Source organism: Hyperolius riggenbachi, chromosome 4 (assembly GCF_040937935.1).
Source record: "Hyperolius riggenbachi isolate aHypRig1 chromosome 4, aHypRig1.pri, whole genome shotgun sequence".
NCBI classification, from domain to species: domain Eukaryota; kingdom Metazoa; phylum Chordata; class Amphibia; order Anura; family Hyperoliidae; genus Hyperolius; species Hyperolius riggenbachi.
In genome coordinates this window covers 395598542-395626283 of record NC_090649.1, presented here as the reverse complement: position 1 = coordinate 395626283, position 27742 = coordinate 395598542, and the positions used below count along the sequence as shown (strand labels likewise).

General features: G+C 43.4%; 2 protein-coding genes across 3 annotated transcripts in view; both read left to right on the top strand.

Moving 5' to 3' along the window:
* Nucleotides 1-1546: 1546 nt before the first annotated feature.
* PET117 (PET117 cytochrome c oxidase chaperone) lies at nt 1547-8886 on the top strand. The gene is made up of 2 exons (XM_068232230.1): nt 1547-1672; nt 8606-8886. The coding sequence occupies exons 1-2, from the start codon at nt 1577-1579 to the stop codon at nt 8741-8743; spliced, it is 234 nt and encodes a 77-aa protein (XP_068088331.1). The 5' UTR covers nt 1547-1576; the 3' UTR covers nt 8744-8886.
* An 85-nt stretch (nt 8887-8971) lies between these two features.
* The window catches only part of KAT14 (lysine acetyltransferase 14), a 39347-nt gene continuing 20576 nt past the window's right edge, over nt 8972-27742 (top strand). Inside the window, exons 1-7 of one of the 2 annotated variants that reach the window (XM_068232227.1) lie at nt 8972-9291; nt 18608-18729; nt 20698-20819; nt 21951-22096; nt 22578-23000; nt 24152-24699; nt 26912-27048. In XM_068232227.1, the coding sequence (XP_068088328.1) occupies nt 9039-9291; nt 18608-18729; nt 20698-20819; nt 21951-22096; nt 22578-23000; nt 24152-24699; nt 26912-27048 (1751 nt within the window). In that variant the 5' untranslated portion in view covers nt 8972-9038. The remainder of the gene's footprint in view (nt 9292-18607; nt 18730-20697; nt 20820-21950; nt 22097-22577; nt 23001-24151; nt 24700-26911; nt 27049-27742) is intronic. The other variant, XM_068232228.1, reaches the window with a different exon arrangement.

Sequence of the window (27742 nt, the reverse complement as noted above, 5' to 3'; positions counted from 1 at the left end):
TTGAGATGAGAAAGAGGGACACTTAATCCATGCCCCTGCCACAACCCCACCACACCAGCATAGCTCCCAACTGTCCCTCTTTTGGAGGGACAGTCCCTCTTTTGGAGCCCTGTCCCTCTTTCCTCCTCATTTGTCCCTCTTTCAAGACCTTGTCCCTCTTTCTATGTAAATATATATATTTCTCTACTAAAAAATGTGTTTGATTGACTCAAAACTTTATTACCATCCTTTAAATGTACATATTACTCATTTTAAATTGTTAATATGAAGGACAATGAACCAGGATAGAAAGGACCAGTGTGGTTTGAATGATGAATCAACATATTTTTCTTATGTAATCTTCATGGTATGTGTGACAAGGGGTGTGTCAGGGGCGTGATTAGGGGTGTGGCAGAGGTGGGGGTTAAAAAGGGAAACTTCAGCCTGAACAAACATACTGTCATTAAGTTACATTAGTTATTTTAATTAGAATAGATTGGTAATATAATCTCTTACTCACCCTGTTTTAAAAGAACAGGCAAATGTTTGTGATTCATGGTGGCTGCCATCTTTGTCATGGGGCACCCATCTTTTTGGTTGAAAGGAGGTGACGGAGCAGGAGACACAGTTCCAACTGTCCTGATCACCCCTCCCAGCTGCGCACCCTAGGCTTCAAATGTCAAATTCAAAATGTAAGAAAAAAAATTGGGTACTTATCCGTTAGCCGGGCGCATCCTCTAGGTGGCGACAAAACTCCACCAGAGTTACATCTTTCCCTACTATCCATGTCGGCCTGGAGGGGGAATAGTAATTAGCGCCACCTGCCGGATGCGCCCGGCTAACGGATAAGTACCAAAAATTGCACCAAAACAGCGGAACGAGAGCAACATCATCAGAAATCCCATCATGCTTTGCACAGCATCAGGGGGAAAATGCCCGGGCAGTTTTCTTCTGTGCATCTAAAAACGAGGCTTGTATAAGAGAAACAAAGTTCTGATGCTGTGAAACTGTTAAGAAACACCAGGCCTTTTCAGTGCTGCTGAGCCGATTTTTAGTCTGGAGGTTAACTTAAGTGTCCCTCTTTATCATCTCAAAAAGTTGGGAGGTATGCACCAGTTGGGAGCTATGCAGGACGGCTGCAAGGGGCTTCCAGAGGCCCCAGGTAAGTGAAGCTCTTTATTTTTAGGTTATCTTCAGACAGTTCCACTTTAAGTCTGTTGTACAGATCTGCATTAATTTTATTGACTGGGGAAAAAAAGCTTTTTTTTCTGAAATAATGCATTTCTTCTTATCTTACTTCTTTCAATCATTATCAAAGTCAACCCCTTTTTAGAAGATAAGTAATAATGTTCAAGTAAATACATTTAATCATTCAGAAATGCATAACAGCCTTTAAAAGGGGACGTAATAAAGGGAATAGGGAATAGTAGTAACCAAGTGCTTGTTACTACTGTAATACGTAATGTAACAAGCATGCCAATAAGGTACATGGCTGCTTTTGAACCGCGCAGTGGTGACGTATTATTTTACAGCCTGCCTAACTCTCCTTACGTTGCGTTCCATCGTAGCTCCGCCTCATCCGACCCTGCAAGCAGGCATGTCTACCCGATCCAAGGTGATTCTGGGCATCACGTTGGTGCTGTCGGCGGGTACGGTGATCGGTGTTCACGTGACGCAGAACCTGGAGAGACAGGTGGGTGGTCCGGCTGCCCCATACATGCTCTGCTGATACTAATGAGCTGAGGGAAGGTCATACAGGGGGGTGTGACTGTGCTCTGCTCACGTGAAGGGACAATAAACACAGGGCCAACTCACTTACCAGCTCTGCATATATTTCCCGCAACCTGTAAGCACTCAACGCAAATCAAATATTAATATGTTCCAGGATTAGTTGCTCGTGCTGTGGAACTGTCTTGACTTTTTTTTGTTTGTGAGTGCACAGGATGTTTAAGATGTTATGTTGGTGCTGAAACTGATTAGTGACATACCTCCCAACTTTTTGAGATGAGAAAGAGGGACACTTAAGTCACACCCCTGATCACACCCCTAGTCACGCATGCTATAAAGATTTAATTGGAAAAATATGTTGTTCTGTAATTCAAACCACACTGGGCCTTTCTATCCTGGTTCATTTTTCTTCATATTAACATTTTACAATTAGTAATATATTAATTTAAAGGATGGGAATAAAGTTTAGCGTCAATCAAACACATTTTAGTAGATACATATATATTTACATAGAATGAGGGACAAAGTCCTGAAGGAGGGACAAATGAGGAGGAAAGAGGGACTGTCCCTCCAAAAGAGGGACAGTTAGGAGTTATGCAGTGATACGGGTTGTTTTGAGTACATTTGAAATCGGCGCCGAAAGACTTGGGTGCAGGATACAGCGGTATATAGCTGATCCTGCTTCTGCACAAGTCCGGGCCGATTTAATTACTATTCCCCCTCCAGGCCGACATGGATAGTGGGGGAATGAAATAATTCGGCTTCCAGCGATTGCTGGAGGCCGAATTATTATGTTTTTAAACAACTTTGGCTCCGTCTTCTGACGGAGCCGACGTTACTCACTGAGCGCTTCAATAGGAATGATTCCTATTGAAGTCTATGGAGGTGCCGGCTGCGCCCAAATCTAGCAGCGCTGAAAAGCACTGCTCCGGTTTTTTGGATCTAGATGAGTTCTGCTATGAGAAACTTTGCTGCGTTTGTAATCTGACGCTGCTAGAAGACATTTTGCAAAATTGAAGCATAGCTCTCAAATGTCCCTCTTTTGTAGGGACATTCCCTCTTTGGTAACCAAATCCCTTTGTCACTCAACCCCCTTTGGTAACCAAATCCCTTTGACACTTTTTTCCTTATTTGTCCCTTTTTCAAGACTGATGTACAGGTCTGTTTTAACTACACTCACCTAAAGGATTATTAGGAACACCATACTAATATGGAGTTTGACCCCCTTTCGCCTTCAGAGCTGCCTTAATTCTATGTGGCATTGATTCAACAAGGTACTGAAAGCATTCTTTAGAAATGTTGGCCCATATTGATAGGATAGCATCTTGCAGTTGATGGAGATTTGTGGGATGCACATCTAGGGCACGAAGCTCCCGTTCCATCACATCCCAAAGATGTCCTATTTGGTTGAGATCTGGTGACTGTGGGGGCCGGTTTAGTACAGCGAACTCATTGTCATGTTCAAGAAACCAATTTGAAATGGTTCAAGCTTTGTGACGTGGTGCATTATCCTGCTGGAGGTAGCCATCAAAGGATGGGTACATGGTGGTCATGAAGGGATGGACATGGTCACAAACAATGCTCAGGTAGCCCGTGGCATTTAAACGATGCCCAATTGGCACTAAGGGGCCTAAAGTGTGCCAAGAAAACATCTTCCACACCATTACACCACCACCAGCCTGCACAGTGTTAACATGGCATGATGGATCCATGTTCTCATTCTGTTTACGCCAAATTCTAACTCTATCGAGACTCATCAGACCAGGCAACATTTTTCCAGTCGTCAACTGTCCAATTTTGGTTAGCTCGTGCAAATTTTAGCCTCTTTTTCCTATTTGGAGCGGAGATGAGTGGTACCGGTGGGGTGTTCTGCTGTTGTAGCTCATCCGCCTCAAGGTTGTGCGTGTTGTGGCTTCACAAATGCTTTGCTGCATACCTCGGTTGTAACGAGTGGTTATTTCAGTTAATGTTGCTCTTCTATCAGCTTGAATAAGTCGGCCTATTCTCCTCTGACCTCTAGCATCAACAAGGCATTTTCGCCCACAGGACTGCTGCATACTGGATGTTTTTCCCTTTTCACACTTTTGTTTGTAAACCCTAGAAATGGTTGTGCGTGAAAATCCCAGTAACTGAGCAGAGTGTGAAATACTCAAACTGGTCCGTCTGGCATCAACAACCATGCCACGCTCAAAATTGCTTAAATCACCTTTCTTTCCCATTCTGACAATCAGTTTGGAGTTCAGGAGATTGTCTGTCTGTCTTGACCAGGACCACACCCCTAAATGCATTGAAGCAACTCCTATGCGATTGGTTGATTAGCAAACTGCATTAATGAGAAATTGAAACACAATAGGATGTCCGCAGTCCTCAGGTCTTGTTTTATGTATTATGGAGAGTCAGACCACAATAGGGGTTCATCAAGCCTCCAATGAAAATCCATGTTCATACACAAACGATCAGATCCGGACTCATCCCTTAGGCTCCCTGCACACTGCAAATCCGTTTTCCGATTTTCAATTCCGATTTTTCCTGAATATATTCAACAGAAAAACTGATCAAAAAATGCAGCATGCAGTAAAGATTAAAAATCGGAATCGGATGTAAAATTTGATTAAAAATCGGAATCGCATGCCGTGTGCAGGGAGCCTTAAGGAGGAAATCTTCAGAATTTATTTTCATATTTATGCGGTTATACAGCAAACAGAAAGCACCTCAAGTGCTTAACCATCTGAACAAACTGACAACTCACATATAGACAGACAAACATAGGCACACCCCTCCAAGGAATTGGGGTGCGGGCACAAAACTTTTCCAAAATATTAACCCTTAATGTCGAAAGGACAAACACCAGATATAAGAAACACTTTAAAATAAAGATTATCCTCATTTAGGCCGCCGGGGGCCTGCGTCCCCAGCCTGTCCATCCACCAAGCCTCACGCCTAAGCAACTCCTTTCTGAATTCTCTGCCCTCATGATGTTGGACCACCTCAAGTACCTGCCACCAAAGCTGGCTCTCATTGTGATTGCACGCTGCGAAATGTCGTGCAAGGGGATATTCCCTCTTTTTTTTTTTTTCTTCATTCTTTTCCCCTTTCTATTTTAATGATTCAGGGTGGTGTATGTTGCTCTTATGCACATTGAGCCTGGTTTTAATGTCTCTTGAGGTCTGGCCCACATAGGACAGACCGCAAGGACACTTGATTAGGTACACAACACCTCTAGAATCACATGTGGCAAAGTCTCTGATGGGAATGGGCTTAACCGATCTAATACTCTTGGGGCCCCTAATAATGCTATTGCAATGCTGACAGTTAAGACATGGGAAAGTGCCTTCTCTAGGGGTACCCAAAAATTGTTGGCGGGGTAATTTTGACCTCCCAATATCGTCCCTTACCAATTGGTCTTTGATGGACTTACCCTGTCGATAAACAAATCAAGGTAGTACTCGGCAGATCTGGGCAAGCTGGGGATCCGCCTCCACCAACGGCCAAAACTGCAGGACTCCATGCAAAATGTAGTAATGAAATTTACATCAATGTCACTATCATCATCAGCATGTACACTTGTACACTATAAGTTCTCAGTGCTTCTCTATCCATTGCTCCCACCTCTTTAGCTAGCTCCTCACATCTTCTCTGATTATAACCTCTTTTCACAAAATCTTGAGTGAGGAGTTTGGCCTGCTTCCAATATAAGGTATCATCAGATGTGATACATTTTAATCGAATATATTGACTCTTAGGGAGTCCATTAATCAATGGTTTTGGATGGCAACTGGTGGCCAATAGGAAACCATTCTTGTCTGTATTTTTACGATACAAATCCGTCTCAAAACCGTCGTCTTTCAACCTGATTTCTATGTGGAGAAAGTGAAGCGACTCCGCGCTATACTCCATTTTAAATGTAAGAGTGGGATGTTTCACAATGATTTCTTGGAAAAACTGGCAAAGCTCCTCCTCAGACCCTGTCCAACCAAAGAACGGGTCATCTATGAATCTGCAGTATCCTTGGATGCTCTGTTTGCTGCATAACCGCATAAATATGAAAATAAATTCAGAAGATTTCCTATTTAAGGGTTGAGTCCGGATCTGATCGTTAATGAGAAATTGAACAGGTGTTCCTAATAATCCTTTAGGGGAATATATATGTACAGTAGTTTTCTATAGAAAGATGTTTGACTCTAAACTTTATTCCCATCAATTAAATTGATATATTTCTTATTTTCAAATGTTAACTTAAAGAATAAACCAATGATAATAGAAAGGACTAGTGTGGTCTGAATGATAACAGTACATCTTTTGATTCTGAATTCTTTTGTGATCTGCATGGTGAGGGGTGTGGCTGGCATGGTTAGGGGAGTGTCTTAAATTATCCCTCTTTCTTACCTCAATAAGTTGGAAAGTATGAGTTTGAGAATGCATATAATTGGGTGTGAGTTTAAGCTGAGTGGTGCTGTGTGTGGCATCGGATTCATCCTCCATGCGCCTTAAAATTAACCACTTCCTAATATTCAACCTTAATTTAGGGGACCCAGCAGGAAACCTCATGGGGAGAGGAACAATTCTCCAATCACAGCACCCTCTACAGCCAGCAAGTGTTGTGATTGGCCAAATAATGTGGGCGTATTTACTACAACCTCTCTGAAACCTAGTAGTTCGAGAGAGTGCTGTCCACCCAATCATGTTAGTGGAATTTTCTTATGAGGTTTTCTGCTGGTTCCTCTAAACTATACTAGTGCCATCATAATCTCCCTTCATAATATTAGCCATATCTGAATTCTTTTTAAAATGAACCTACTTTCCTCCCCTATCCTTTTTATCTGTTTTTAGCTCCACCTAACCTTGATACTCATATTTTTTTTTCTTTGTAAATAATTTAAAGAGAACCCGAGTTGGGGCCTTAAAGTGAACCAGAGACGAAGCACCCTACTGTATTTTACCATGTATATCAGTGGGAACATTAGAGAAAACACCCTGCTCTCTGTTTCATTTTTAACTGTTCAGCTTGCTTCTAATCAGCCCAGATAACATCCCTGACTGAGCATTCAGTCTGGCTTTGCTATAATGACTTAGCTATAATGATTCCTGAGCAGAGCCACAAGGGGGCAGGTTTGGGCTTGAAAAGACACCAGAGAACACAGACTCCGCTATAAAGATTCCTAAACAAAGCCAGACTGAATGCTCAGTCTGGGATTTTATCAGGGCTGCTTAGAAGCAAGCTGAACAGTTAAAAATGAAACAGAGAGCAGGGTAGGTGTTTTCTCTAATGTTCTCACTGATATACATGGTAAAATACATACAGGTGCTTCGTCTCTGGTTCACTTTAAAAAGAAAGTATCTGGGGGTTCCTTTAGCCCCTTTTGACCTAATCACTCCCTTGCATCCTCCTCCGCTTCCTCGTTCTTCAGCAATTGGCCCTAGAAAGTCTTCTGGTCTGGGGTCAACTGCGCATGCGCATCCTGCCCTCCCATTGCCTGTAGCATTCTGCGCCGACTGGCCCCAACTGGATGACTTAACAGGCCAGTTATGGACGAACCAGGTAGTGACTGGAGGAAGCTCCAGGTATGTATATTTTATTTTTAAGGCACCATCTCAGGTACATTTTATACATTTTATTACTAAAAGAAATCCGGGGTTCCCCACGCAGGCTGTTATTGCTAAGCAGGTCAGAATAGGCTGCTGCCTCAACAGTGACTGCCCATTTGGTCCTGAACATGGTGGGGTGCTTTGAAAACATGCTTGTCTATGTTGTTGAGAAGGATATCATTCTTCACCAATCAGAATCCTTCCTGCTGAATCCCTTCATCCTCCCATGTGGTAGTAGTTACCCCCACTTCCTTCTGTCCTGGGAGTTAGAGGTGGAGGTATAGCGAGGTCTCCTTCCTCTTGTAAAGGTAGCCATACATCAGGCAACTTGGTGGCCTTCATGCTGATAACGATGTATGGGCGTGTTGTAAGACCTCTGATGGCGCATGTGTGTGTAAATAACCACTAAACGGCTGTAAGGTAATTGTGCGTAACTCGCACGGTTTCATCCTCTGCGCTCTTAATACAAGAATAAAAGAACACTATGCTTTTGGCGCTAGTGTGGTAGGGCACCCAGCAGGAAACCCTTATAGGAAAATTCTGGTAACGTGATTGGGTGGACAGCACCCTCTCGAACTGCTAGGTTTCTGATAGGTTGTAGCCAACTACACCCACACTATTCAGCCAATCACAATGCTTTGTGCTGTAAAGGGTGCTGTGATTTGAGAACTGTTCCCTATTAAGTTTCCTGCTGGGTCCCCTAAACTAGACTAGTACCATTCTTTTGCCTGTGCCTGCCAGCTTTGTCTATTGCATATATTTTACTCTAATTGGGCAGTTGCACGGTTATACTGCTGATGAATTGCCCCATCTGTGTTCATCTTCGCGTGCTGATCCATTGTCTCCTTTAGGTAATATAACCCTGAACAGACAGTCCTTGGATTTATCATATTGTGTAACCAGGCTGGGGACAATCCAGTTTCATTCCACCTTGCTGAGACAGACCTTGTGAATCTTATTAGGAAATGGTGGTGCCACCCTCCCCCTCCATGTGGTGCAGCAGAGGTGCTCCAATTCCATGACTGCATAAATACAAAACTGCTGGGATATTAAACTATTCACAGAAATGTATTTCAGCTGCACATTTATCTATTGGCCAGGCATTCTTCTTTATTTCCATTGTACATATTTCTTTAGATTAGTTCTATTGTACGTGTAAAGTTTGTATCATATTGTGGAAGGCAGTAGTTGCTGCTAACATCTGTGTATTCAAGCCTACACTGTAATAATTCCCTTCTCTCCATTTCATAAAAGCTACATGGAACTGTTAATCTTGATTATAAAGTGACCATTCCTTGTTTTTGTTTTTTAGAGACTACGGGAAGGTGTGGTTCATGACTTGGAACGTCAGAGACGGAAAGAAGAAAACTTGCGTCTTTTGGATGAACAGATTGAATTAACTAAGCAGCTAGAGTTTGAACGGGAAGAATCTGTGAAGTCAAAGATCTAACATATTATAACGTCAAACTCATGCTGGCAACAAGGACAGACTTTTTAACAAAGATCATACACTGTGACCTGTATGTAGATTTTCAGCTTGGTCCAGTTATGAATTATGATCAGGCTTGTAATAAAACTATTTAAACTATACAAGCATGTCTATAGTGTGATCTCTGCCTCATGATTTTCTTGTATAGTGAATAGCTAGACAACTGTTATTGTACATACTGAAGAGACTGTTTCAATTAACTTTAGCGTACACAGATTAGTTGTTGCCGAGTCCCGTTGTCTGCAGTGTGTAGACCATGGATACCTCAGGCTGCTTGAGTCCTGTTGATGATGACGCTACTAGGACATCTGCCTCTGAAGGCCTGGAGGAAGGGGAAGTGGAAGGGGAGACTCTTTTATTGGTGGAGTCTGAAGATCAAGCGTCTATTGATTTGTCTCACGACCAGAGTGGAGATTCCTTAAACAGTGATGTTGGTGATGAAGTGGACCCACCTTGGATGGAAGAGATGCCTTTCCATTGTGACAAATGTCAGAAGTGGATTCCAGCAAGTATGTATTGCTTGCATGCTTGTCTCTTATTTGTAGTGCTTGACAGTTGCTTGCTTGTGTTATTTTCTATACATGGTTTCTTAAAGGGCATCTAAACTGAGAGAGATATGTAGGTTGCCATATTTAACTTCTTTTAAACAATACCAGTTGCCTGGATCACACACCTGAAACAAGCATGTGGCTAATCCAGTCAGATACATCTGATCAGCTTGGTTGTTCACAGTCTATGGCAGGCCTCGGCAAACTGGGCTAGCCAAGTTTGCCTATCCCTGGTTTATGGCTAGAGGTTTTGGTGACACAGGATCAGCAAGATACGGTAGCCAATTTGCATTTTTTAAAAGGGAATACATATGACAGCTTCCATATCCCTCTCAGGCCAGAGGTCCATTATTTTTTAGTGATAGACTATATACTGTAGATGAATGCCTTGTAAATTATGTAATGCCTCTAAATTATATAGAAGACATGGGCCACAAAAGTGCTGTATGATACTTTCCATGCACATATAGTGGGTTGCAAAAGTATTCGGCCCCCTTGAAGTTTTCCACATTTTGTCACATTACTGCCACAAACGTGCATCAATTTTATTGGAATTCCACGTGAAAGACCAATACAAAGTGGTGTACACGTGAGAAGTGGAACAAAAACCGTACATGATTCCAAACATTTTTTACAAATCAATAACTGCAAAGTGGGGTGTGCGTAATTATTCGGCCCCCTGAGTCAATACTTTGTAGAACCACCTTTTGCTGCAATTACAGCTGCCAGTCTTTTAGGGTATGTCTCTACCAGCTTTGCACATCTACAGACTGAAATCCTTGCCCATTCTTCTTTGCAAAACAGCTCCAGCTCAGTCAGATTAGATGGACAGCGTTTGTGAACAGCAGTTTTCAGATCTTGCCACATATTCTCGATTGGATTTAGATCTGGACTTTGACTGGGCCATTCTAACACATAGATATGTTTTGTTTTAAACCATTCCATTGTTGCCCTGGCTTTATGTTTAGGGACATTGTCCTGCTGGAAGGTGAACCTCCGCCCCAGTCTCAAGTCTTTTGCAGTCTCCAAGAGGTTTTCTTCCAAGTTTGCCCTGTATTTGGCTCCATCCATCTTCCCATCAACTCTGACCAGCTTCCCTGTCCCTGCTGAAGAGATGCACCCCCCGAGCATGATGCTGCCACCACCATATTTGACAGTGGGGATGGTGTGTTCAGAGTGATGTGCAGTGTTAGTTTTCTGCCACACATAGCGTTTTGCATTTTGGCCAAAAACTTTCATTTTGGTCTCATCTGACCAGAGCACCTTCTTCCACATGGTTGCTTGTGGCAAACTGCAAACGGGACCTCTTATGCTTTCTGTTAACAGTGCCTTTCTTCTTGCCACTCTTCCATAAAGGCCAACTTTGTACAGTGCATGACTAATAGTTGTCCTATGGACAGAGTCTCCCACCTGAGCTGTAGATCTCTGCAGCTCGTCCAGAGTCACCATGGGCCTCTTGACTGCATTTCTGATCAGCGCTCTCCTTGTTCGGCCTGTGAGTTTAGGTGGATGGCCTTGTCTTGGTAGGTTTACAGTTGTGCCATACTCCTTCCATTTCTGAATTATCACTTGAACAGTGCTCCGTGGGATGTTCAAGGCTTTGGAAATCTTTTTGTAACCTAAGCCTGCATTACATTTCTCAATAACTTGATCCCTGACCTGTCTTGTGTGTTCTTTGGACTTCACGGTGTTGTTGCTCCCAATATTCTTAGACAACCTTTGAGGCCCTCACAGAGCAACTGTATTTGTACTGACATTAGATTACACACAGGTGCACTCTATTTAGTCATTAGCACTCATCAGGCAATGTCTATAGGCAACTGACTGCACTCAGATCAAAGGAGGCCCAATAATTATGCACACACCACTTTGCAGTTATTTATTTGTAAAAAAATGTTTGGAATCCTGTATGATTTTCGTTCCACTTCTCATGTGTACACCACTTTGTGTTGGTCTTTCATGTGGATTTCTAATAAAATTGATTCATATTTGTGGCAGTAAAATGACAAAATGTGGAAAACTTCAAGAGGGCCGAATACTTTTGCAACCCACTGTAGCTCACAGATTCTGCTTTATGTGTATGGTGGAGCCCAATAGTGATGGTCATGTCTAGGGGAACTCGTGGAGAAGCATGTGATTTGTTTGATCAGCTAATAGATTTGCTAAGCTCTGATTTGCTGTGATCACATCCTGCTTTAGCACTACTGACAAATCAGACTTGCATATCTATCACCTGACCAATGCGATCACATACTTCTCCTTGAGTTCGCCTAGACATGACCATCCCTAGAGCCCAAAGATTTATGAATCAGTTAGTATTTTCAGCATTTTTGCATAAGTATGACCTAATATAAGACCCTCGACTGTTTTTCACGCAGGTCCTAAAACTAGATAATGGAAACCCAACTGAACAAATAAGTGCTTAGCATTTTACTTTTTTGTTTGAGTAAAGTGGTCCAAACTTGTGAGTGGTGCATGTAGGCTTGCCAGCTGGGTTGAGTAAAGGCGCCCACTAATGATACAATTTTGATTGAACAATCTTACTACTTCTATGCAATATTAGGGTCTACCTAAAGTGTCCATTGAATGTATATTCATTTACAGTATTTTTTTGGATCATAAGACGCACATCTCTCCCTCCAAAAGTGTGGGGAAAAAGCTTGCATCTTATGGGCCAAATACAACAATTTTAGCCCGGCATCATGTACATTTTCGGGTGCTGTGTTAGTTCGTGTCCTCCATCTGTTCCCTGTCCTGTTTCCACTGTCCTCGGTCCCCTCCTCTTTGTCTCTCCAGGTTTCCCTATGGCATTGGTGGGCAGTGTGCAAGCTGTGGCTTACCACTGGATGCCACAGTGTGGAGATGTGAAGCGGTAATCCTCCGTAGGAAAGCTGCTGTGAAGTCCATACTCGCCGCCGAAATCTCTCTCTTCACTTCCTCATTAGTGACGTGTGAGGAAGTGAAGGGAGAGAGACTTCAGCTGCAAGCGCGGACCATCCAGCGGCTTTCCCATGGAGGAGTACTGCTTTATTTTTTTGACTCCCTAGTCTAAAACTGAACTTCTGAAGGCACTCCATTTGACCGGAGGAAGCAGTGAAACGCGTTGTCTGTTTTAAATGTGCTTGAATAAATCTGACCTGATCTAAAATCCTTTTTTTGTCTAGGTTGTTGCATCTGGAGAGGTAGGATACCTCATTTGTATAGATTTTCAGGCAGATTTACTGCCAGATAATTATTTCCAACATGTCTGATCTGATTTCTGATCGATCTTTCCAAGTGAACGGAATATCGATGGGAAATTAGATCAGACATGTTGGAAATAATGGATCTGGCAGGAAATCGGCCATAAAAATGTGTGTACCTAGTATAATACCTTAAAGGTCGCCATACATTGGTCGATATGGCCAGCAGATAGATCCCTCTCTGATCATTATCGGATTAGAGAGAGGATCTATCTGCTTGATTGCCTTCACCCACTACACACAGCTTTTCAATCGATTTCAGCATAAAATATTTAAAAAACTTTGCCTGCTGTGTTTCATTGTTTTGACCGCCTGTCATACTTGTCCACCATTAAACTGACAAATGCATGCAGCCAGTGAAGTTAAAGAGAAGTGAGAACATAAGTTCCCCCCCCCCCCCCCCCATTTATAACGTTTATTTAAACTCAGGTTTGGGCTTCTGTAATCAAATGAACAGCAATTCTACATTTAAAGGACAACTGAAATAGGAGGGATACAGAGGATGTCATTTTTATTTCCTTTTAAACAATACCAGTTGCCTGGCAGCCCTGCTGATATATTTGGATGCAGTAGTATTAGAATTACACCAGAATAATCTTGTCAGATCTGACATGGCATGCTGCAGTTTACCGCAGCCCTCATCCAAATCCTTATAACCATGCATGACACAGCTGAAGCGTTTCAATTCCGGCTTTGCAACAACACAAGTGCTGCATTCGATTTGGAAACGGACGCAGCATCCCAGTGGAAATAGGCCCTAAAGCCCCATCTACACCATATAATTTTTTTTGTCCAAATCGATTCAATCCGACATGTCCAATCAGGATTCAATTCAATTTGCCATTGCAAAACAATGGCAAATTGAATCGAATCCCGATCGGACATGTCAGATTGAATCAAATCATTGAATCGAATCGGAACAAAAAATTGTATGGTGTAGATGGGCCTTTAGACCTTTCACTGTCTGAATATTCCATCTGATAGCAAAGCAATGTGCAGAGATGAGCTCAGTCTGTGTTTCTTGTGCACATTGGCATAGTCATGAGAATAGTCCAAACTATTTGATACAGCTCACAATTCTTATATTATCGGTATGTTATTGTTATTCCAAGGGCTGTGGAGTCGGTACAGAAATCTTCTAACTCTGACTCCTCAGTTTATGAAACCTCTGACTCTGGGTACCCAAAATGGCTCCGACTCCTCGACTTCCACTCCTTAGTCTAATACTTACCATGGCTCTTGATTTTGTACACAAATAACCCGACTCCGGCTCCTCAGTTTATGAAATTTCCAACTCCAACTCCGGGTACCCAAAATTGCTCCGACTCCGAAGACTAGGTTCCCACTTGAGCCAGACCTGGAACGGCCAGCGGGAGCAGACCGTGAAGTGTCCACCTTGATGGTCCAGTTTGTGCCCAGAGCAGATGCATTTTTCAACCATAGACTTTATGGGAAATGCATCTGCACTGGGGGAAAAATCGCTGACCGCACAAAAGGGAGGTTTGCTCACCGCAATGCATCCAGCAGAGACTGACTAGTGTGAACGGACCCTATTTATAGTATTTTTACCGCACCCCACTGCCAGGCAATGAAAGTCTATGGAGACTTTCATACTTCCGCGGTACGCTGCAACGAAAGTGACATTTTCGCCACATCCCCGACGCAGGTCCAAAACTACATTAACGCTATGGTGATCTGTGTCATCCTGGAAGTCATGTTAGTCTATGACGATGTGTGGATTTTGAAAACGTTCCCGTCACGGCACGCATGCAAGGAAGTGTATTTTGACAATACACTTAAAGCGGACCCAAACCAAACATTTTTTTAATTAAAAATATTTAGTTGCACCACTCTGACACCTACAAAGATAAATAAACACTCCTTCAAGCCTATGAGCATTTCAGTGCATGCTTTTCACCCTTCTCTTTTCATAGCTAGGGTTACACTGGGGGCAGCCATTAGTAATTCCTCCATTGCCAGACACCATCTACTCCACCAGTTTGCCGGAAAAATCCCGGCAATTTGAAAGGAAGGGAGGGGTTCCTCCAATAAATGTAAAATATTGTATATTTGTCATCATGCAGCTGAAAAAAGGCTGCTATTTATTATTATACTTTAGAAAATAGATTTTATTTCTGAAATCTTGTATTTTTAATTTGGGTCCACTTTAAGCATACCCGAAGCAGGAGGTGACAGCAAGCGCGTGTCACACGCACGTCACTTCCTGCTTGTCCGGTGGCCAGACGGAACATGGCGCAATAGCCTGTTTTGGCGGTGCGTTGAGTGCGACACTGCATTGCTATCGCTGGTTTTCATTCTGAAACCAGCCTTAAGGGGTCTATACGTCTAGTGATGTATGGGCAGATTTGACTAAGAGACAGATCTCTTAGCTAATCGAATCTGATTGGAGAGATCTATTGGCTGCCCATACCAGGGCTGTGTAGTCAGATACGAGGAGTGGGAGTCGGAGCAATTTTGCGTAGTTGGAGTCGGAGATTTTATAAACTTCAGAGTCAGATGATTTTTGTACAAAATCCACAGCCTTGGTAAGTATTAGACTAATGAGTTGGAGTCAGAGCCATTTTGGGTACCCGGAGTCGGTGGTTTCATAAACGTCGGAGTCGGAAGATTTTTGTACCGACTCCACAGCCCTGGCCCATACACCAAAGGCTGACTTCCGATAGATTTCAGTATAAAATATTTGGGAATTGGCATTGTGACGCTGCTCCCGGCCATGTTCCCTCAAATGTTTTATGTGTTTGTGCATTTATACTTGTCGCTGTTCCTGAATATCTGCACTGTATTTCCACATTGGCGCCCCACGTGGCTGCTGGCGTTATAGCACGTGCCATATGCTGGTAGTCATATGGGACCCAAATGCGGAAATAAAGCGCATATACATTCGGGGGAATGGCGTGACTGGTAAAATATAAATGCATGGGCTCTGAGGGCGCGTAAAACATTTGTGGTGACAGTGGCTGGCGGCTTCTGTATCATACGCCGTTACCGCTGCACACACGATTGGCCGCGTCGGCCCGAGATTTCCTAGCATGTCCGATTTGACCAATTTCTGCTCAAAAGCAGTTGACCAATCGGCCACCAATTCGATAAATGTATGGCTGCCTTTAGGCCCGGTTCACATCTGCGTTTTGGGCCAAAACGGATCCGGTGAGCGGATCCGGTGTCCGCTTCACCGGATCCGGATGGCTCAGTCCGTGGCCCGTTCACATAGCGAAAACGGATCTGATCAATGATTGATCGGATCCGTTTTCACTCAGTAAATACATACCTAATCTTGTGCAGCAGCCGGCGGTAGAGGCTTCTTCTTATTCCGCTGTGATTACACAGCGCGTCATGTGACTAGTCACATGAGGCGTCGTGTAGTCACATGACACAGAAGACGGAAGCCTCTACCGCCGGCTGCTGCACAAGATTAGGTATGTTTTTAGCCTTTCTAGCCCACCCGCCCGGCTGCTGCACCCTCACCCTCCCATCGCTCAGGTTTGCGTCGGCACATGCCCCCATCCCCCGTGGAACGGTCCATTTCTTCACTAGTGTGAAGAACCGTTCCATTTCCCATTGCCTCCCAATGCTGCAGTATTTTTGTCCGGATCTGTTCCGCTAAGCAGAACGGTCTGGAAAATTAGGGCCTGCAGCAATTTTTAGGTCCGGGGACCGGAACATATCCATACCAACGGACTCATGTGAATGGATCCATAGGTTAACATTGGATCCTTTCACATCCGTTCCGTTTGTACAGTATACATTCCGGTTACGTTCCGGAAAAAAACGCTGATGTGAACCGGGCCTAACTGTTGGGGAGAAGCAATCAAATCACTAGTAATGTAAAAGAAATAATATAGTGCCTAGCTGAAATACAAGCATGGTTACTCCCCACACAGCTGCACAGATCTCATCCACGCCAGATGTAATCTTATGTGAAAATGACTGAATTCTATTTTCTAAATAATGGATGAAAAAACTTCAAAACCATTTCAAATTGATGCATTGGGTTTTGCATAACTTCGACTCATATCTATGTAAAATGAGAATAGGAAAAGTATAATGAAATGTCAAAAGTCCCATGACTTGAATTTGAATCACATGAATTTAATACTAGTACAGTCCTGGCCAAAAGTTTCGAGACTGTCAAAAATATTAGTTTTCACAAAGTTTGCTGCTAAACTGCTTTTAGATCTTTGTTTCAGTTTTTTATGTGATATACTGAAATATAATTATAAGTACTTCATACGCTTCAAAGGCTTTTATTGACAATTACATGAGATTTATGCTAAGAGTCAGTATTTGCAGTGTTGGTCCTTCTTTTTCAGGACCTCTGCAGTTCGACTGGGCATGCTCTCAATCAACTTCTGGGCCAAATCCTGACTGATAGCAACCCATTCTTTCATGATCACTTTGAGTTTATCAGAATTGGTTTTTGTTTGTCCACCCGCCTCTTGAGGAATGACCACAAGTTCTCAATGGGATTAAGATCTGGCGGAGTTTCCAGGCCGTTGACCCAAAATGTCAACGTTTTGGTCTCCGAGCCACTTAGTTATCTCTTTTGCCTTATGACACGGTTCTCCATCGGGCTAGAAAATGCATTGTTCTTCACCAAACTGTTGTTGGATTGTTGGAAGAAGTTGCTATTGGAGGGTGTTTTTGTACCATTCTTTATTCATGGCTGTGTTTTTTGGCAAAATTGTGAGTGAGCCCACTCCCTTGGATGAGAAACAACCCCACACATGAATGGCCTCAGGATGCTTTACTGTTGGCATGACACAGGACTGATGGTAGCGCTCACCTTTTCTTCTCCTGACAAGCCTTTTTCCAGATGCCCCAAACAATCAGAAATGGGCTTCATCGGAGAATATGACTTTGCCCCAGTCCTCAGCAGTCCACTCACCATACTTTCTGCAGAAGATTAATTTGTCCCTGGTGTTTTTTTGGGAGAGAAGTGGCTTCTTTGCTGCCCTTCTTGACACCAGGCAGTCTTCCAAAAGTCTTCGCCTCACTGTGCGTGCAGATGCGCTCACACCTGCCACCATTCATGTGTGGGGTTGCTTCTCATCCAAGGGAGTGGGCTCACTCACAATTTTGCCAAAAAACACAGCCATGAATAAAGAATGGTACCAAAACACCCTCCAACAGCAACTTCTTCCAACAATCCAGCAACAGTTTGGTGAAGAACAATGGATTTTCTAGCACGATGGAGCACCGTGTCCTAAGACAAGAGATAACTAAGTGGCTCGGGGACCAAAACGTTGAAATTTTGGGTCCATGGCCTGGAAACTCCCCAGATTTTAATCCCATGGAGAACTTGTAGTCATTCCTCAAGAGGTGGGTGGACAAACAAAAAATGATAATTCTGAGAAATAAACAAATACTAACTAATTCAGAGAAACTCAAAGAAGTGTTTATGAAAGAATGGGTTGCTATCAGTCAGGATTTGGCCCAGAAGTTGATTGAGAACATGCCCAGTCGAATTGCAGAGGTCCTGAAAATGAAAGGCCAACACTGCAATTACTGACTTTTAGCATAAATCTCATGTAATTGTCAATAAAAGCCTTTAAAACGCATGAAGTGCTTTTAATTATATTTCAGTATATCATATAAACAACTAAAACAAATATCTAAAAGCAGTTTAGCTGCAAACTTTGTGAAAACGAATATTTTTGACAGTCTCAAAACTTTTGGCCAGGACTGTATGTTAAGTATCTGTTCATCATTCTTTCCTTTTTTTTTTTTTCTTTTTTTAATTGTATTTTTTTTAATACTCATTGTAAGACTATAAGGGCCTGTTTCCACTACACGCGGATTTTGGATGCAGAAAAACTGACTGCAATGAATGTCTTTGGGCCTGTTCCCACTAAAAGCGATTTTTCTGATGCAGATTTCCCATAGACATTCATTGGAGTCAGTTCTCTGCATCCAGAATCCGCGTGTAGTGGAAATAGGCCATTAGTTGATGTGCACAGATTCCCCCCTTTTTTTAGCTACTTTAAAAAATTATTGTTGTGTTTTTGTTTTTTCAGGTCAGCTAGGAAGTGACCCACCAAGTCATCTTAAAGGTGACAACTTCTTCAAATTCACATGTAGTGACTGTTCAGATGATGGCAAAGAGCAGTTTGAGCGTTTAAGGCTTACTTGGCAGCAGGTAAGTTTGAGGTGAGGTAGCGGAATGACAGGTAGTCGGCTATTTTCCTTTGTGGGAAAAGCTACTGGTGAGGGGAGATCACCAAGTTGTAAACTTTGAGGTACGATGAGTGGCATGATGACTTTAATGTTCTCTGTGACATGGTGTAGAAATATTCTATAAATCTTTCTTACACTGTAGTACACTATGCATTTGATGTCTTTATGCCTCCACTTGGCTGCCCCATCCTTGTTTCCCTGCGTTCTTCCATCTTACCAGAGTCCTGAGAAAACCGCCATAGCTCCCATCCCCTTACCGCCTCTCTCCTCCCCCCTCCTCTGCCACATGTGCTGCCAGTCCTGGCTGCTGCTTATTGCCCCTGCAACCACTGGATGCTGCAGTGTGGCTGCTGGAAGCAGAAAGGTGCAGGATGTGATTGACAATTCAGCTGCAGTTCTGGCAGGGATTGGTTTAAGATTAACAGCAGAGCAGGCAGTGATCTTGGACTCAGTAAGGCATATAGAGACAAAGGAACAGCATGTCCCTGATTTATATAGGGCTATCATCTTTAATGGCAACTTATCTTTCCCCAACACTCTCTTCCACCATTTACCAGAATGCAGTACCACTTGGTATAAGGGTCTTTTTCTTCCTGCACCAGTTGTAGCAGGACACACCTGCTGCAGCAGCTATCAGTAAACACCTATCGCTCTTCCCCTCATTTTGCAACAGCTGCCTGCCTCTCAGTGCTTTCGCCTCCTGCAGCAGCCTGTCCCTAACACTCTACCTTACATGATCTGTTTTCCCAACAGGCACTGCACCTATCTATCACCTTCTCCCCACTACTTGCATTACTCAGTTTACTTGACACTCTATCTCCTGACTCGTTACCTTCCTTCCTTCTGTCATCATCTATCCTTCTGCTTCCTCTGAAATCCAGACATTTGCCTTTCCATCCACTCCTCAAGTATCCTTATGTGTCTCTTTTGACCCACCTCACCCTCATTTTACCCACTCCTCATCATAGCTCACTGTTTCATTTTTCCACTAATTCAAGCCTTATTTAACCTTCCCCTTCAAAATCACCTCCTTAGTTTTACCTACCCACTTAGGCAACATTATGATGTTACTATATTTATGCCCTTGTGCATTCCCCACTATGCATTTCAGAGTATATAAAAAAATGTATTTTATTTTTTCCTTATCGAATTCAGTGTACCCTCCCTGAAACCATAGGTATGATAGTGCTTACTACTACATCCTTCATGTTGTATCTCAATCCAGAATCCACTGTGTGCTGCCTCCCTATTCTCTCCATCTCCAGTATCACCTCTCCTGACCATCCACTGTATTCATCCACAGTGAGGCAGAGGTATCCATCTAGTAAGTTCATAGGCGATAGAGGTTGCAGAGGTCTCGACCGCAACAAGGCCCTTAGGCTGGAGGGGCCCCCGTAGGGCCCTTCCTCAACTGCAATATTCACTCTTTATTGGTCCTGTGCTTGTACTGATCACTTCTATAGATGCTCTGAATAGTGGCAGTCATTAAGCTGTTTCTCATCCCCTTCTTGCCCCTCTGATACTGTGGTTGTCCTTGGAAGGGTTTTTGTGCGCCGTATCAATTGTTTTCTAAAAAGTTCTTGGGGGGCGCCATGTAAAACTAGCTCCTTAGCAACACCACTGTTCATGGCTAATATTTGTCAGAGGAACAAAAGGTTCCCTGGTTCCTACAGTATAATGTAATCGCATGATGGCTCCTATAATGTAGCTTTAAAAAAAATGTAATCTTTCCCACCTCATGGTGAATAGTTTTTTTTTTTTTAGATTGATATGGCCCCACATCATACAAAAATATTTTGGTAGCATCACAGTAACTGAGCAGACACTTGTGCAACCCTATATTGTGTATTGGGAAACACTAGTGGTAAGTTAGAACATAAAATCATAATAAAGACATGTCGGTCTAAATAACAACATGTGTATATTGCAGGTGGTGATGCTAGCCATGTACAACCTGTCACTGGAAGGATCTGGCCGGCAGGGCTACTTCAGGTGGAAAGAGGACATCTGTTCATTCATTGAGAAGCACTGGATCTTCTTGCTGGGGAGCAGGTGAGGATATGGCAGTGTGAGAGATCCGGCTACTCTGCTTTCTTCCCTTCTATGCATTTTCATTCTCCTTCATTGCATTAAAGTTCTTCTCAAGGCAAAATTATTCTTATTGTTTTTCCCCTCTACTACTGTAGTTAAAAACATGGTGAAATCCCTTAATTTTTTCTTTAACATGGTCACTACAAATGAACTTAAAACTCATTTTACGGAATTAGCAGGGGATGACCTGAAACTTTCCACAGGGCTAATCACATGGCACTAGTCTAGTTTAGGAGGCCCAGCAGGAAACCCCATAGGGAACAGTTCTCCAATCACAGTACTCTCTACAGCACAAAGCGTTATGATTTGGCTGCATAGGGTGGGCATTGTTTACCACAATCTGAAACCTAGAGGTTCTAGAGGGTGCTGTCTGCCCAATTACGTTAGTACAATTTCCATATGAGGTTTCCTGCTGGGGCCCCTAATGACTACCGCCATTTGGATTAGAAAGATACTGTACTAGTGGCAATTATGAGCAATTTTTTTTTTTAATCATTGAGTACGTTGATCATGAACATTTTATTCAGCCAGGTACATGAATGCCTATGGAGTAGTTAATGTCAGCATTTTGTTTGCTATAGGGACTTTAAGATGGCCTTGGGCATGAGATAGAAGTCATTTGGTCAGCCATTTTGTGATCAGATTGGGGAAGTACTTTGACTATATATTAACAGATACTCAACAGTCCTGAAGGCTTTAATTGAACGGGCAACTCAGAAACCATCTATCCTAATAGCGGTTGCTGCATCTGAAATAAGGAACTTATTATTATTTTTTTGATGGAACTTTTTGACATCCTGAATTGCTTTTGCTATTGGCTTGCAATCTCCCAATCTTCAACTTCGAAGCAGGAGTTAATGGCATACAGGCGCTTGTTGTAATTCAGTGCCTCCATAGACCAATAGCAACTTTGCAGCTAATAAATTGTGCAGATATTACCGATATTGCATTTATCGGTATTACTCCATGTCAAATTTGAGAGAAACTATTCCACACATATGTCAGCAACTTATTTGCAAGCTGCACATTAGTAAAATATGGTGAGGCTCTGGTAGTATGCATACTGATGAAATGTTCATGCTTGTGTTTTAGGAAGAAGACATCTACGTGGTGGAGCACTGTTGCTGGATGCCTTTCTGTAGGCAGCCCCGTGTTCTTCAGATCTGGAGCTCAGGAGTTTGGAGAGCCAGGATGGTGGAAACTTGTTAACAACAAACCACCAGTCTTAAAACCAGAAGGTGAGAATTGTTTTTCTACTTCCTAGAAGTTACAAATGATGGAGACTGAGAGTATGCATGACGTTCAGATAAAGTGGAGGCAGTCCTGAACCAACAGTCAGCTTGGTAGATCACAAGCAGCCATTGACAGAGTGGCATAGGAAGATATTGGGCACGAGAGCGTGACCAGCCCTGTCTTTAGTGTGGGTCATGCAATGTCCTACACCTTATCTGATCTTCACAGGCAGCGCTAGAATGTGTCTCGTGGATACCATTACTAGCTTGTGGTAGAGAAGAAAGATCAGATGGCTCATATTAGACCATAGCGGTCCTATTTTGGTAGGGCATATGTTTTGCCACTAGAGGCCTCTCTACATCCTGTTGCCAGTTCAGTCTACTATAGCCATGTAGTGTATTTCTGTAGTGACAGCTGCAGCCCTAGTGTATTATGTTTAATGCGTTGTAGATTACTTTGCATTATCGTATTGCTTTGTTTCTTCAGTCACTGGTAAGTCTAACCTGGACCCAGTGATCACAGTGGAAGGTCTGAGAAAGAGATCTAGAGGAAACCCTGTGGAGTCTGCCATAGAGCTGAAAGAGAAGAGATCACGCACACAAGAAGCTAAGGACATCAGGAAAGCTCAAAAAGAAGCCACCAGCTTTGGTGATCGGAGCACTACCTCCACTCCTGTGAAATTTTCCAGTGGCCGGAACCGCAGGCCAGATATTGTGCTTGAGAAAGGGGAAGTGATAGACTTCTCATCTATGAGTTCCTCAGACCGCACACCCATGACCAGTCCCTCTCCTTCCCCATCACTGGATTTTTCTGCTCCTGGCACACCAGCTTCTCATTCAGCTACTCCCAGCCTGCTATCAGAGGCTGATCTAATTCCTGATGTCATGCCTCCCCAAGCATTGTTTCATGGTTAGTACTCCTGATTTGTTTGACATCAGTTTTTATGTGCGCTTGTATGCCAGCCGTGTCTCTTCTCCACACAGTGAGTATCCCCCACTGGTTATGTGTTGGCTATTTCCCTCGGTGACCACTTCTGTGGTTGTTAGCAATCTGGTGATGTAGATTAAACCCCATCTCAACCTTGGCAGCCAATTCGCTGTTAGGGTTTGCCCCTAGTAGTTGTGGTAAGTAAAGCATGCCTGAACTTCTAGAAATATATTGTTTTTAAAATCATTACTTTTCAGAGATGGCAGCAGGACAGAAGTGACTGGAAGCAGCATTGGGCACAGCCATTTCTATCTAGCTCAGTGGTCTGACTTAGTGTTCTCCCCAGTTTTTTTTTTCCAGCCTGGTGGCATGAAAAAGCTGGGTGGGGCAACGGGGGAATGCAGGGCTGGCGCAACGCTGCTTACAGCATAGGACAGGCATGGGCAAACTTGGCCCTCCAGCTGTTAAGGAACTACAAGTCCCACAATGCATTTGCCTTGCTGGAGGGCCAAGTTTGCCCATGCCTGGCATAGGAGGAGCCAAGCTGGTGACAGCCAGGTACACAAGACTAAAAGAGCCTGGGGAGAACACTGGTCCTACTCCAATTTATTATCATTATGCTTGTGTGTGCAGTGATGCTGCATTTCTTTTTTCCGTCAGTTGCTCCTAGAAAGCAAGGCCTACTTTACATCTTGCAAACACTGGGGGCAAAACCAAGGTTTTCTGTCACTTGCCTAATATTTATGAGATGAAAATGCCAGATGAGGTCACCCATCACTGCTATCCAGTCTTTGTGTACAGTATTCATTGTGTTTCCTCTACTTGCACGGAACTTTCTTTGCTGGTTCAAAATGGCTTTACTGGCAGGACTAGAGTTGTGGACTGGCCACTCACACTGTGGCAATAATTGTAGGCATGACGAATGTCTTGTTTCTTTATATTGACAGAAGATGCTCATTTGTAAACTGACCGTTTGTTAAATTTTATTTTTATTTGTGCTACTGGCAGGTAGTTGCACATAATGTTTATAATTTCTGCTGAAGATGTAGCTCAACTTTATATACCGCTTTGTGCACAAGGTGATGCTTTCTTCATTTCAGTTGTTGACCTGACATTTCATGTTGTATTTACAGATGATGAGGAGATGGATGCAGATGGTGTCATTGATCCTGGGATCGAATACATTCCTTCTCCAAATGCTTCTCACTCTACGCCGATTAGCCGAAAAAACTACAGATCAGCATTCCACGTGAAACAGGAAATAGAGAGCGAAGAGGAGAAAATGGAGCGGATAGAGGCGGAATTACACGGAGGGCCGTCCACTGAGAGAATGCGGGACAAGAGGAGACCTCAGCTAATTGAAAAGGACAGAAGTAAAGGCAGCCAGTACCATGCTATGAGCTTGTATGAGGAAAAACTGCTATTGAAACGCCTTGAGGCTTGTGCCAATGCTGTGGCTGTGACTCCAGAAGCCAGGAGACTTAGACAGAAGCTTCTAGTGCGGAAGGCTAAGCGGGAAAGGGGTCTGCCTCTATTTGACTTGGATCAAGCAGTGAATGCCGCACTGTCACTGGTTGGAGGAGTATATGGAGCTAGGGAGGGGACTGTTTCTAGACCATCAGCCTCTGGCCTACAGTACACAGGAACGGGCAAAGACACCAGGATATTGGATAGATACCAAGTAAGTGCCCTTCAGGTGTAATGTTCATTCACCCCTTTTTTCACCCCTTTTCACAGCTATATTTTTTGTTAGAACAGCATAAAGTGTTTTTTTCCTGAGCTTCAAACCCAGAACTCAAAGTCACCGATGGTGAACAGAATTCCTGGGTTCCCAGTGTGCACTAAGTGCACAAGTGCCTCTGTTCATCTCAATTAGCCCTGATAACTGACTCAATTGGGGGTCTTCTGCGCATGCGTGGACCTCCTGCGCATGCGTGGACCTCCTGCACATGCGCAGAACACTCCGACTGACACGACTGAGCCAGTTACCGGGGCTGATTGGGGATGAACGGAGGCACTCGGGAGGGCAGCGAGGGAATCTGTGCTGCTTATGGGCTTGAGGAAGCCCCGGGTAAGTATCAATTCTTTCTTTATTACCGTCTCTGGTTCACTTTAAATGCCTGAGAACTACAAGTCTACCGCAGACTGTGCCAGCATAGTGACTGACATAAGCTCCCACCCATAAAACTGGATATGGGTGAGGTGGGTGGTGAACTATGTGGAGTTAGACAATCATTAACCCTCTCTACGCCTGACACGCACATCAAGCTGGAAGACTAGCAGCATTAGCAACAACTAGATTGCAAAGTTATGTGGTTAAAGGGAATGTCCAAGCAAAATAAAAAAATGAGTTTCACTTACATGGGGCTTCTACCAGCCCCAGGCAGCCATCCTGTGCCCTCATAGTCACTCACTGCTGCTCCAGTCCCCTGCTGGCAGCTTGCCGACCTCGGAGGTCGGCGGGACACATTGCATACATTTTTACGCATTCCCGCTAGTGCAAGAACATTAACAAATACATTTTTACGCATTACTGGTTCAATGCGTAAAAATTTACGCATTGAACCAGTAACGGGTAAAAACGTATGTGTTACTGTTCCTGCACTAGCGGGAATGCGTAAAAATGTATGCAATGCGTCCCGCCGACCTCCGAGGTCGGCAAGCTGCCAGCAGGGGACTGGAGCAGCAGTGAGTGACACGAGGGCACAGGATGGCTGCCTGGGGCTGGTAGAAGCCCCAGGTAAGTGAAACTCATTTTTTTATTTTGCTTGGACATTCCCTTTAAAGAAAGGGGACATTAGCTTCTAAAATGGATTGCATGCAATAGCATTGTGAATTAGACCCTTACACCAGCGATGAGGTTTCCCTGTTTATGGTAAGGGTCCCTACTCTACCTATACCAGTCAGCAAGCAAGCAAACATTTCATGATCCTAACCTGGGATTCTGTCTGAAGAACTGTCAGGGTCAATCATTCTAGGGAGCACACGCATGCACATAAATCAGTCTGAGATTCCCCTCAGCAACAAACTGCACTACTCACACCGTCCAATAAATGGGCTGTACTAGCACTCTGGAGTTAAAGGACACAGGGAAGTGAGAGGGATATGGAGGCTGTCATATTTATTACCTTTCAAACAATGCACATTGCCTGGCTGTCCTGTTGCTCCTATTCCTCTGATACTATTAGCTTTAAAGAGACTCTGAAGTCTCATAAGATTCACGGTTTTATTTTAAAAATGTGTTTAACATCATAGCCCTACCTAAAACACCGCATCCCTGCGGCTGTAATCTCACTAAATCCACCCTAACTCCCCCCTCCCTCTCCACAACTTTTTTGGTCGTGGACTTTGCTGCTGGAGGAGGCAGAGCTATGCCCTGTAGCTCTACCTCCATGCACGTCAATCAGCCGCGTATCTCTGCCTCTCCCCGCCCCTCTCAGTGAAGGAAGACTGAGAGGGGTGGGTGGAGGCGGCGATCCGGGCTGATAGACGCGTGGAGAGGCAGAGCTGTAGCTGAAAGCTCTGCCTCTCATGGAAGTGCTGCCCGGATTGCCCGCCGGGGAGTTTGGGGGGATTTAGTGAGATTACAGCCACGGGGATGCAGCGTTTTAGGTAGGGCTATAATGTTAAACACATTTTTTAAATAAAAACATGAATTTTCTGAGACTTCAGTCTCTCTTTAAACCAGCCGCTGATTCTGGGTGAGCTGCCCTGATACATGGTCAGTCATGATTAACCCACTTGCTAGCTGGCTGTACAGACTGCTGGAAGCAAGTATTTGGCTTGCCACTTTTCTTCTATACATTCACTTATCAACTTTGATTGCTGTTAGACTTTGTTTTGTTAAATTTTGAGTTTAGTTAGGCCTTAATTCATTCTGTCTTCCCTGGCAGTGTGCTGTTCCATTCAGAAAGGGATTACGACACACCACTACAAACTTCCTTTATCGCCTTGGTGCCTCTGAGGACAAGGATGCAGATCTCAGCATAGTGAGTCCCTACACTGCTCGGATCCTGAAGCCATATATAAGGTAAGCTGCCTACACTGAATCTTAGTGTCGTCATTTCAAAGCTAAGAATAGCTGCATAAAGCTGTGTTACAGGGTCAATTAAAAATGGTCACTGAGATGCAGAAATTCTGACTTATACACTTGGAAATGGACCAGACAAAGTTGGTAGGAAGTGTATTTAACCACTTCACTCCACAGGCTGTTTTACCCTTCCTGCCAACAACGATTTTTACATTCCAGTGCTTCTCTCATTCGGCAATAACTTTATCATTGCTCATCACACCTAAATGATCTATATATCTGTGTGTTTTTTTCCGCCACAAGTAACGACTGACTTGTATTCAGTAACGACTTTATTTTCTATGCATTTTGAAGAGAAAAACAAGGGGAAAAATACACTATTAAATTTTGTCCACTATAGTTTTAGAATTAACAATGCTACAGTAGATAAAACCCCAACATTTTATTTGGCCATTTGTCCCGGGTATCGCAACATTTAAATGAAGTTCCAAATACAATGTATGGCGACAATATAGATATATTTTGGAAATAAAGGTATATTTTGTTTTATTTGGTGTTTTTGTTTTCTCACTGTAACCTATCAATAATTATAAGCCCTTATTTTCTAAAATAACAGTAATATGCCTTTAACCTTCCTGGAGGGGGTAAGCCGCACAGGTGGATTTCTCAGGCCCTGCTGTGCCGATTTGCATAA